Source organism: Lagenorhynchus albirostris, chromosome 17 (assembly GCF_949774975.1).
Source record: "Lagenorhynchus albirostris chromosome 17, mLagAlb1.1, whole genome shotgun sequence".
Taxonomy (NCBI): Eukaryota; Metazoa; Chordata; class Mammalia; order Artiodactyla; family Delphinidae; genus Lagenorhynchus; species Lagenorhynchus albirostris.
In genome coordinates this window covers 66,924,673-66,937,338 of record NC_083111.1, presented here as the reverse complement: position 1 = coordinate 66,937,338, position 12,666 = coordinate 66,924,673, and the positions used below count along the sequence as shown (strand labels likewise).

The 12,666-nt window shown below is 45.2% G+C and overlaps 1 protein-coding gene across 1 annotated transcript in view; it reads right to left on the bottom strand.

The window, feature by feature from the left end:
* FER1L6 (fer-1 like family member 6) overlaps positions 1–12,666 on the bottom strand; it is a 146,660-nt gene that overhangs the window by 92,016 nt on the left and 41,978 nt on the right. The window contains exons 11-13 of the mRNA XM_060127378.1: positions 8,521–8,870; positions 4,309–4,417; positions 3,395–3,566 (exon numbers count right to left, since the gene is read on the bottom strand). Of these exons, the coding sequence (XP_059983361.1) occupies positions 3,395–3,566; positions 4,309–4,417; positions 8,521–8,870 (631 nt within the window). The remainder of the gene's footprint in view (positions 1–3,394; positions 3,567–4,308; positions 4,418–8,520; positions 8,871–12,666) is intronic.

Sequence of the window (12,666 nt, the reverse complement as noted above, 5' to 3'; positions counted from 1 at the left end):
TGACTAAGCAGGGACGAGAGGGATGGCAAAGTAGCTGGAAGGGGAGCTGTGGAGCCAAAGAGAATGGCTGATGGCGATGGTTGGATGTGCTTAAATGATAAGAAAAAAGTTAAGAGGATGAGACTGAAGACAGAAAAGAAGGAACTAACCAGTAGAATTCAGTTCCCAAGGAGGAAAGGGATGGATGTGAAAGCAGGGAAGATGGGAGAGGTGTAGCAAAAAGCTGAAGTCCCCTGCCTAAAGACAGCGATATTCTTAACTAGGTTTGCCCTCAGCCGCCTGTAACTGTCCCATACACACCCGGGTCTGTGTGAAGAGAAACGTGGAAGGCAGGCCAGTCTTGTCATGGAGGCAACAGACAAATTGTGTGTGTGTGTGCATGTGTGTGTGTGTTGTGTGTGCACATGCGTGCGTGCGTGTTGTGTGTGCACATGTGTGCATGTGTGTGCATGTTGTGTGTGCACATGCGTGCATGTGTGTATGTTGTGTGTGCACATGCGTGCATGTGTGTGTATGTTGTGTGTGCACATGCGTGCATGTGTGTGTGTGGTCTGTTAGAGAATCTTCCAGTTCAGCTGCTGCCACCCTGGCTTGCCACTATGGACAGAGCCTCGATATAGTGACAGGAATATAAAGCCCCAAAACACCAGCATGGCATCTTGGTCTCTTCGAGCCAGCCTGTCAGGACTAATGTGAGGTCCATCTGAGGGTTCCGTAGAGCTCTCATTTCCTCTCAAACCCTTCCCACACTACATCCCCTGACATCCCCTCCAACAGTCAACAACGAGCTAGTCTAACAAGGTGGGGATGTTTTCACTGCCAAAAGGATCCCGGCGAAAGGATGCAGAGTACCACTGAGAGTCTCATAAAAGCCTCCCAGAGCTGCAGATCCTGTTCATTGATGTCCTCAGTTTCGAGACTGGACAGAGAAGCCATTAAAGGGCTGGGAAGTTTGGGGTCCTTTTTGGTGCGTGTAAAGGAGGGTGGCTGCCAGGGACCCATAAAAAAGACCCCAAAGAAGGTGGTCTGTGGGAGGGCGAGGGTGGTCCATGGGAGAGACAGGATTTAGAAAATGTAGGCCATGCTCAAAAATTATTATTTTCACTTACTGCTTCCTACTTTGTCCCAGACAGTCACTTTCTGTCCCTTAAGCTCGTTCTCGCCCTTTAGGATGTCGCCCTTGTTGTGACCTTTCCCAACTCTTCACCTCCTCCACTGCCCCCCTCTACCCACATAGTACCCTGTGCCCAACCCAGTTATAGCATGTCCTTAACTCATTCAGAAACAGTTATGAGCGTCTACTGTGTGCCTGGCATGGAGATGAGCAGATCGAAAGGTGAACAAGACACAGTCCTTTGCCCTCAGGGTACTCACAGTCTAACAGGGAGACAGACTAGTAAAAATATCTTAATGCAGTGTGATTAGTGTTTGATGCAGGTGAGTAGAGAAGGTCCAAATAAGACTTGGGATTCAGGGAAGGGAACTTGAACTTAGTCTTGAAAGGTAACAGAAGCGAGCAGTTCTGAGGAGGGTGCTTGTTGCCTCTGGCAGAAGGAAGAGCGTGTTCAAAGGCCCAGACACGGCAAACCACAGGACCCATCTGGGGAATGGCGGTGCGGGAACGCTGGGGTTTGGGGAATACCTAGAGGTTATCGTAGAGAAGTGGGAAGGGATCAGATCAACAAAATATGTCCCCTGGGCTTCCCTGGTGGCGCAGGGGTTGAGAGTCCGCCTGCCTTTGCAGGGGACAAGGGTTCGTGCCCCGGTCCGGGAAGATCCCACATGCCGCGGAGTGGCTGGGCCTGTGAGCCATGGCCGCTGAGCCTGCGTGTCCGGAGCCTGTGCTCTGCAACGGGAGAGGCCACGGCAGTGAGAGGCCCGCGTACCGCAAAAAAAAAAAAAAAAAAAAAATGTCCTCTGAAATTAATTCTGAAAGCCACAGACAGCAAATGTATAATGTCAATCAGGGGACTGGGGAGTTCAGATAGATAGTTCAGTGAATTTCTTGAAACAGATCCAAGCCAGGTAAGAGGTGTTTAAAATAATTGAGGCCAAAGGTGCTGACAGGCCAGATTCAAGAAATGGCAAAAGAGAACACACTGGAGAACTCGAATTGACCAGACTTCATCACTCATTGGATACGTACGGGTAGGAAGGGAAGTGAACACTTGCCAACTTTCTGATTTGTGGCTCGGAGGATGCAGACAATGTTATGACCAGTCTCTGAGATGGGAAAGATAGGAAAAGGGGCAAAGTTGTCTGTGAAGACGATGAGTCTGGTGAATAATCCAGGGACTCCCAAATGGAGGTGTTTGGACCTGCTGCTCAGGAAAGAAGCCCGTCTGGGGAAATAGATGTGAGAGTCATTATTCTAACAATGGTCGGTAAGCCATGGGTTCGTGCCCAGAGAGAGAAGAGCGAAGATTAAAGAGAACTAACGATGTGGTTCCCATCCCCTCACATGTGAACAGGGAGAGCCATGTTCTCTTATGACAATCCAGTGAGATCATATTTTTTTATTCATGGCATAAAGCTCAAAACACAGAAGAATCTCTCTACGTGTGGCTTTCCCTTCTCATAAACCATTTGGTTGACATCACTTTCTTAAGACAGTGCTATAATTTCACTTCTCTTGGCATGTTGAAATGTTACTTGGATTAACGATCAGTGAGGGCACATGTAGGTGCCCCAGCAGTTTTCTGAAACGGTCTTTTCTGGTGGCTGACGCTCATTTTTGAGTTCTTCAGTTTGATGGTGAGCAAAAATAAGATAATAAATCATGTATCTAATAATTCCACCAACTTGAGTTTACCTTATATTCAGATGACTATAACAACTGTTAATAGGATTTGGGATTGAAATTTTAACATCTGACCTTCCTACCTTGTTATGCTTCAAAGTTATAGAATGAATGGAGCTTCAGATACGATAATAATAACCATCATCATTGCTCTGCCCTTACATGAATCCCCTGGATGTGTCGTTTGGAGAGCTGTCAACATGTTACTAAGAATTCAGGAGTGGCACTTACCATGTTGCCCTTGTTTGCACCTTGTTCTTTTTTTTTTTGCGGTACGCGGGCCTCTCACTGTTGTGGCCTCTCCTGTTGCGGAGCAACTGGCTCCGGACGCACAGGCTCAGCGGCCATGGCTCACGGGCCCAGCCGCTCTGCGGCATGTGGGATCTTCCCGGACCGGGGCACGAACCCGTGTCCCCTGCATCGGCAGGCGGACTCTCAACCGCTGTGCCACCAGGGAAGCCCTGCACCTTGTTCTTATAAATAAGATAAAGAATGTTTCCAGTTTTAGGGAAGAACTGAATCAAACAGTCCCAGAAATTGGTCAAGCTTCTACTGTCAGAAACCCCGGCTACTCTCACCTGCTGTGTCTCCTACCTGTTCCCTTCTGTCACGAGTGGCTTCTCGGGGTGAGTGGTGGAGACCATGGGCATGGCTGCGTCCCCTTCTCCTTCATGCAGCAGTGGAAGGGCATCTTCTTCAGCTGGGTCAACTGAGTTCTTCCTATTCCCATGATGCGATCCCCCATCAATCAAGTTCCCAAAGTTACCTGAAGAGCCAGTAGCAAGGGGAGAAGGGCCAGGTGTCAATAAGCAGAATCAGGCTGCTTGGCAGAAAGGATCCAAGTTTATGTCTTCCCAGGGCAGGGAAATAAGCTCTCAGTATGAAGGTAGAGTGATGGGCAGACCAAAGAAATAAGATTAACAATGACACTAAGCCATCATCAACATACATCTTAGGGTTTTTTTGTAAAAATTACTTAAGTTACAAATTAACTGGATTCCATCTCCATTTCCTTCTGCTCCACTGATGGAGAACTTCCCAAATATAAATCAAGACCTTCTCTGATGGAATGCTCTTTCTTGGAGTGGTTTTCCCAGATGTACATCAGTCCAGGAAGATTGCTGGGAGTTATAATAACAGCACCTATTATATGTGTGGCATGTTGCATGCATTAACTCATTAAACCCTTGCAACAGCTCCATGAGGAGTTAGCATTATTCTCATTTTATAGACGAAGAAACTGAGACCCAGAGCAATTAAGGGAACCAGAATTAGTAGTCCAAATCTGTCTGAATGCAAATTATACTCTTAATCCTTTTTTTAAGTATGAAAATAAATCTATCCCTTACATATTGACACCAGAGTGGACAAGGATTTATTCATTTCTTCCTGAGGTGCAAACCTCCAGCAGAGTGCTACCATCTTCACGTAACACATGAATTCATTTATTTAAGAGGTAGGTATAAAGTTCATGTCATGTGCCAGGCACCGTGCTTGTCTGCACTTACCAATAGAAACTTCAAAGCTAATGGGTTTATCTCCAATCCTCCGGTCAATCATGGTAGCTTCAAAAAACGCTCCAAACAGTAAAAATTCCTCTTCTTTTTCTGGTACAATCTATAGAAAGAAAAAAATACATTAGACAGGGCTGCCTCTTTTTTTAGCAGGAGGAAGCTGAATTAGTGATGCCAACCCGGTCCAAGGTAATTTATAGAAACCTGAGTCTTGATGTCAGCCTGAAATGGCACATAGTTTCCCCTCTAATCAGACTGGCAGAAACCAGGACCTACAAATTGCAAATCCAAATTCAGTCATTTATCTAGAATGATGTAGTCTCCACCTCCTGAGCTTCAACCTTACAATCAAATTTCCTTTTATTTTAAAGGTAAGCTTAGTATACATATCTTTCTAAGAGGTTGATTGTTCAAGGAGCATGTGTAGCTGGGACACCACATGACACAGCATCACATTTCTGAGCTAAGAGGCTGAATGAGCTGGATTTATAGTCTGTTCTTTCTGGTTTTACCCTTGGACTTATTAAACTCAACAGAAAAAGCAATATGGTTCATTTAAGGAAATAAAGCAGTCGTGGCTTCATAGATTAAGAGCTCCCTTCAATGGAGAGCCCTGACCTCTGTTCCTCTCTCTTTTTTGAGACCCTTCCTTCACACACGAGCCTCCTGTGCTGTTGGCATCAGCAGGAAATGTTTCTGTTGACCAGAAAATGTGGGACAGGGTGGGGACCTAGTGCTGGCTCTTAGTCACAGAGCACACACCACTCCCACCTGCCACCACTGTGTCCCTTGGCTGTAAGCCAGCCCCTTATCGTGCCTTCATGGGGCCAAGTTTACTATCTGGGAGGAGGTTAAAAACCACTCAGAGACCTGAAGGGAATGGAGGCCATAGAGCCTGGAAGAGGGACAGCAGGTTCCAAGGCCAGCCAATCCCCTCTTCAAATCCCAACTCTGCTACTTCCTAGCTGTTGACTTTGGGCAAGCCATGCCCATTGTCTGGGTGTCATTTTCCTTGTCTGTGAAATAAACATCATAGGAGGACCCACACGGGGAAGAAATGAGATCATCCATGTGTAATACCTATTATAAAGCCTACTCATATCAATGCTGCAAGTGGCAGTCACCATAAGTATTTCAACTATAATTCATGTCTTAATCCCACCCACCCTTCAAGGTCCAACCCAAATGCCTCTTCTTCTGGAAGCATCCATTGACTCCCTGAGTTAGAAAAATGATGATGGTAATGTTTACAGAACTCTTACTATATGTCAGATGTGGTATTAAGAATTTTACCTACATTACCTCATGTAATTCTCATAACTATCCTAGGAGGGGGATCTTTCTATTATACCCATTTAAAGATGAAGACACTGCAATTCCATGAAAGATTAAGAAATCTGTCCAAAGTTACTAAACATGACTAATACTTATTGAGCACTTACTATGTGCCTGGCTCTGTTCTAATAAGCACTTTGTTGTATTAATTCATTAAACCCTCACTGTGAGCCAATGAAGTAAAGGTTATTATTGGAAATAAACCTAAGGAGCTTATGTCACTTGCTCAAAGATTCAAACAGAGGGAATGTTTGTCCAGAGGCTGGGGCAGTAACCACTGCACCATACTGCCATGTCTTAAACCCAGCTGTCTTACTTGGGAGCCCAACATTTTAATCATTATACTGCACTCACTCCAGGAAATAATAGCACTTTCTCTGTCCCTACTTATCACACTTATCACTTTCCACTTCCTGTATATTTATTATGTCTTATCTCCCTTTCTATAACCATAAATTTCATGGAGTCAGACTCTATTTTTATTCCTTCCAATGCTGAGGATTTAAAAATGAATACAAAGTTTGACCTAAGGGAGAAAATCTTTGATGGTGGTGATGAGGGTGAGTTTTGAAAGCCAGCAACATCGGATTTCATTTGTCCAGATATGCAATGACAGTAAGGCTGCAGCAAAGGAGATTAGAGCTGGAGGACCCTGGAGAGCTAAAAAAGAAGAAGATGCTGCAGAAAAAGGATGTTACCATGTTGGTAAGGGCAAACTCTGAGCTGTTGAGACTCTGGGAAAGGGAGGAGCCCAGGGTGGTGGTTTTAAAATATGTCCACAAATTCTTGGAAAATCTTCCCCTTAAAAGGTGAAAGCTAATTCCCCGCCCCACCCCTTTCAGCATGGCCTGGACTTGCTGCTCATTTCTAACAATTAGAATGTGGCCTAAATGTCAGGGTGTGACTTCCATGGATTTGGTCATAAAAGACATAGCAGTTTCTGCCTTGCTCTCTCTTGGATCACCCACTCTGGGGGAAGTCATCTTCCATGACGACACTCAAGCAGCCTATGGAAGGGTCCATGTAGTAAGGAACTGAGGCCTCCTGCCCACAGCCATGTGAGTGCCCCATGTTGGAATTAGATCCTACAGCTTGAGTCAAGCCTTCAGATAAGTGCTGCCCCTACCAACATCTAAATGGGAACCTCATGAGAGATTCTGAGCCAGACCCACCAAGCTAAGGTATTCCCAAGTTCCTCACCCACAGAGGAAATAAACATTTGTTTATTTTGTGCTGCTAATGTTGGGGGTAATTTGTTATACAGCAATAGATAACTAATAAACACAGCAAGGAACTGACCACAAACCAGAAAGTCAAGATTAAGAGAGGAGGGAGAAGAAATAAGGGTTTGAATGAAATAAAAGTTTGAATGAAATAAGGGTCTGAATTTTCCCCCTCAGACCACGCAATAGCCAAATGACCCCCTGGCCTTGTAGAAAAGTGGATGCTCTACCCCACCTAAGTTCCCAGTCACCCTGGCTTTCTGCTAGACTTTACTTTTTCAGATGACCTCAGCAAAATATCTTGAAGATATTGACTTAGGTTAAAGAAATCTTCAACTAGCCCCTTTCCACTTTGCAATCTCTGTTTAGAAAAGAATGGTTGGTCTCAACAGGGACAGATACAGGGGATATCAGTTTAGGTGGCCACTAAGCTACCCACAATTTTTGGCAAAGTCCAAAAAAAGTCAAGCAGGTTGGAGAGCTCTGAATAACCTTCCCCTGGTGGTGGGAGTAAACCATAGAAACACACTGGTAACCACAGCAACAGCAAAGGTATTGCCTGCTCACCATGGATGTGCTAAGAACTCTGCGGACCATTTTACAACTATTCCCTCATTCACTCCAGGAGGTGCCTACGACAGAGGGACCATTACCACCCCATTCTGTTGATGAGTAAACTGAAACACGGAGAGGTGTTAGTATCAGAGCCATGAATAGGACCAATCCCCAAGATTTCCAACCCTGAGCTACAACCTCTCCCCCGCACTGTTTCTTAAGATTTATTAGCTCCCAGCAGTAAAATTAAGTGGCTCTTCCAAAGCTAAGGTGACCCACATACTAAAAATCCTTCCATCTGTCTAGTCTCTACCAGGAATGGACAGCTCAGGAAGACTGGCCATTACCTCCCTTCCCCATCTAAAATTATTGCCTGGATGACCTGAGAAACACACTCCCAGAGGTAGAATCATCCAAGCTATAATCTACCCACCAAAACATAAAATTCCTTCGTTTGCAACTACAAAGTACTATTGCTGAACTAAACGACTGAGAGGATATTCATGGTTTGTACTCCTCTTGGAGCCCCAGATCTCTCTACCATAACACAGAACTGGGCTAAAAGATGCTGCTGTGTATTACATTGAATCACAAGCAAAGATAACCATTCCTTCCAGCTGTGATTTCCCCACAGCCGTGGGCGGGGTGGGGGGGGCAGGAGAATAGGTTTCTCAATTTCTTTCATCCCACAGCTTGTCAACCACTCTTCTTCCTCTTCATCCCTCATCCCACATTATCTCACATCCAGAGTGTACGCTAAGCTCACAAAACTAAACAAAATTAGGCCACGGATAGACTTCAGTCCATCACCCCACCACCCACTCCCACCAGCTCCCCCAGAGCACTTTTATTTCTCTTTTACTTTGGTTGCCATGGGAATCCGTACTTGGGGGGGACGCGGATGGAATGTATCATGAGCAGATGGCTGTGATGTGAGCAGGAAGAGGCAGAGGACCAGCCCTGGAATACAGGGCTGAGCCAACACGTTTTGCAGGGGCACTGTCACCTCTGCGGGTCTTTGGAAGCCTGTGGCAGGTGCTGTCCCTGCTCTGGGCTCAAATCACAGACGCGGTGGAGCAGCGCTCAGACCTACCTCCAGGGGCGCATCGAAAGGCTCCACCTCGACCTCTGTTGAGTTGGTTTTGTCTGAAGCCTGCTGGGCTTTTCCATCAGTTTCGTCACCCTTGTCTTTACTTGAGCCTTTGGAAGATTTGGAGTCTTTGTCCTTTGAAGACAGCTTGAGCTCCTTGAGAGCCTTGGAGAATTTAAACTCCTGTGTCCCTCCCGAGAGGATCTCCACAGCAATCTCCACCAAAATTCTGCCCCTGAACGACACGCCTTCTCTGAAACCTTCATTCAGTTCCTGGTAGTCTTCCATCAGACTTTGGTTCCTGGGTGAGCCATACAGGTTAATCCAGGCAGGTCCGAATGTGGGTAGAAAGCCTGTAAAGATACCAAGCTTCAGTCGCCTAGTTATGCTTTCAAGCTGTGGCTATTTTTTGCTTTATGAAAATTGTGCACATTCATTTAGAAATGTAAAATATAAAGAAAAGACAAGAGAAAATATTTACAGAATATCCTGTCACGGGGAGTTCCCTGGTTGCCTAGTGGTTAGGATTCTTGGCTTTCACTGCCATGGCCCAGGTTCAATCCCTGGTTGGGAAACTGAGATCCTGCAAGTTTTGGGCATGGCCAAAAAACAAAGCAAAACAAAACCAAAAAGAATATCCCGGACTTCCCTGGTGGCACAGTGGTTTGATCCCTGGTCTGGGAAGATCCCACATGCCGCGGAGCAACTAAGCCCGTGTGCCACAACTACTGAGCCTGTGCTCTAGAGCCCGCGAGCCACAGCTACTGAGCCTGCGTGCCACAACCACTGAAGCCCACGTGCCTCAACTACTGAAGCCTGCGTGCCTAGAGCCCGTGCTCCACAACAAGAGAAACCACCGCAATGAGAAGCCTGCACACCACAACGAAGAGTAGCCCTCGCTTGCCGCAACTAGAGAAAGCCCATGCGCAGCAACAAAGACCCAACGCAGCCCAAAATAAATAAATTAATTAATTAAAAAAAAAAGAATATCCCATCACCAAAAGCCACAACCACCATTTTGCTACAATCCTTTCTAGTCTTTCTTCCATGCATGTCTACGCTTGTCCACAACTGTAGTAAGACTATGAATGCCAACTTGCTTCCTCATCTGTTCACTCATTGATCAAACATTTATTGACTCCTAACATGTGCCAGGCATCATGGTAGACACAAAACACAGAGCCCAGTAGAGAATAAAGCAGATACAAACATTAAACAAATAAATATTCACATCACATTACAAATGCTATGAAGGAGATGTATCTTGGGCAGCAAGGACAAAATACAGGCTGGTGTGGCGTGGAGAGAGGAATTAGGCAGAGAGAGAGGAGAGAGAGTTCTGGGCAGAGGGAAAAGCACACGGCAGTTGGAAAGGGGCTTGGAGATAGAAGGAACTGGAAGAGAAAGCCAATGTGGCTGGAGTCCAGAGAGTGAGCGGGTGAGAAGAGTTTGGAGAGGTGAGCGGGTCTCCGGAGGCTTGATAAGGATTTTGGACCGTATCCCAGAAATTATGGGAATATTTTAGAGGGGTTTAAGCAAAGATGTGACCTAACCGGTTGTGTGTTTTTAAGATCACCCTGGTTGCTATGTGACGGGTTCTAAGGACAAACGTGGGCCACTATATGTAAAATGGGTAACCAACAAGGACCCACTGTACAGCACAGGGGACTCTGCTCAATGTTATGTAACAACCTACATGGGAAAAGAATTTGAAAAAGAATAGGTACATGTATAGGTATAACTGAATCACTTTGTAGTACACTTGAAACTAACCCAACATTGTTAATTAACTATACTCTGATATAAAATAAAAAGTTAAAAAACAACTAAATAAAGTGCTAGGGCAAGTCCCGAATCAGTCATCTTCAAAGGTGGAAACAGAAGTCCATGCTGGTTTGATTTTGTTTTGTTTTGTGTTTTATTTTGCATTCGTTTAGTTTCCTGTTTTAGTACCATGTTTTTGTCAAGACTTTGGCTTTTCTCCTAAAATAGAAATAAGTAAATAAATAAAAATTTTTAAAAAAATGAATGGATGTGGGCACATTGGTTCAAGCACCACTTCTCCATCAAAACTCAAGACGTGGGCTTCCCTGGTGGCGCAGTGGTTAAGAATCCGCCTGCCAATGCAGGGGACATGGGTTTGAGCTCTGGTCCGGGAAGATCCCACATGCCGCGGGGCAACTGAGCCCGTGCGCCACAACTACTGAGCCTGTGCTCTAGAGCCCACGAGCCACAACTACTGAAGCCCCTGCACCTAGAGCCCGTGCTTGGCAACAAGAGAAGCCACCGCAATGAGAAGCCTGCGCACTGCAACGAAGAGTAGCCCCTGCTCACTGCAACTAGACAAACCCCACGCACAGCAACGAAGACCCAACGCAGTCATAAATAAATAAAATAAATAAATTTTTAAAAATTTATATTAAAAAAAAACTGAAGACAGGGGTGGCTTGGACCAGGGCGTTGGTAGTGGAGATTGAGAGAAGTAAATATTCTGAGATATGTTCTAAATGTAGAACTGAAATGACCTGGTGATCTTAACTTACTCTTAGCATAAGTAGTTTCCCTTCTTAATACAGAGCATTTGGGAAAATATACAGTGTCTATGCAAACATCTCTTTGACAACAGAATATTCCATTTTGATAGGCGGTATATAGCATGGTGGTCCTGAGCTTGACTGCCTGGGTTCAAATCTCAACTCTCAGGTCTGCCATTTTCAGGCTGTGGAATTTTTGTAACTTCCCAATGCCACGGTTTCCTCAACTGTAAAATGGGGGTGCTAACAGTACCTATCTCACCTATCAGGATTAAAAGAGATAATATTAAGTGCTTCATACAAGTCTTTAAGAGATGTCTAGAATATTAGCCATTACTCTTAATAAGTATATATATCATAATTTGCTTAACAATCCCCCCGGTTTTTTGTTGTTGTTGTTTTTGTTGTTTGTTTTTTTTTTTGCGTTACATGGGCCTCTCACTGTTGTGGCCTCTCCCGTTGCAGGGCACAGGCTCCGGACGCGCAGGCTCAGTGGCCATGGCTCACGGGCCCAGCCGCTCCGCGGCATGTGGGATCTTCCCGGACGGGGGAACGAACCTGCGTCCCCTGCATCGGCAGGTGGACTCTCAACCACTGCGCCATCAGGGAAGCCCATCCCCCCGCTTTTTGACGAGGAAAAGTTTCCATATGCTTTATTGTTATCAATAGTTTTATGCCTGAAAACTTCCTCTCTCCATTCCCCCCCGTCCCTCTCCCATGGCCCCCGATGTCTACTTTTAAAACCATTGTTATACATCTCCCTGAACCCATCAAGATGTTTCTGAAAAGTTGTGGGTAACCTGTTTGTTTTTTTTTAAATTTACTTATTTTTGGCTGCGTTGGTTCTTTGTTGCTGTGCGTGGGCTTTCTCTAGTTGCAGTGCACGGGCTTCTCATTGCGGTGGCTTCTCTTGTTGTGGAGCATGGGCTCTAGGTGCGTGGGCTTCAGCAGTTGCAGCACGCAGGCTCAGTAGTTGTGGCTCACAGGCTTAGTTGCTCTGAGACATGTGAATCTACCCGGAACAGGGCTCGAACCCGTGTTCCCTGCATTGGCAGGTGGATACTTAACCACTGCGCCACCAGGGAAGTCTGTGGGTAACATGTTTATGTCTGGTTGAGAAATCCTGTAGGTGGACAGAGTGTGTTTTCTGCATAAAGAAATCCTGTGGCAAATCCTCCCACATCATGAATATTTAAACAGTAGATATTTATTAAGGCCTTTCTATGGTGTCACTCTGTGCAGGGCACAAAAATGTGTAAATCTCGTTCTCTGCTTAAGCCAAGCCTTCAGTATAATGTGTATGTGTGTGTGTGTATATATATATATATATATATATATATATATACACACACAAATATATACATACACACACACACATATACACAAATATATACATTGATCAATGCAAATTCGTAGTGCAGAGGAAGACTGCATTGGCATTTAAAAAAGGGAAGGTAGATTGGGGTATTTAGAGAATTAACAGCTATTAATTTAGGTTTTATAAATAAAGAGCTTTATCTTGGGTGAAAACTCCTTTGCCTGACTCTGTGGATTAGCTGGGACTCTCCATTATTGCCCTGGCTCTCTGAGTGCAGTCAGCAGGACCTCCCTGAAA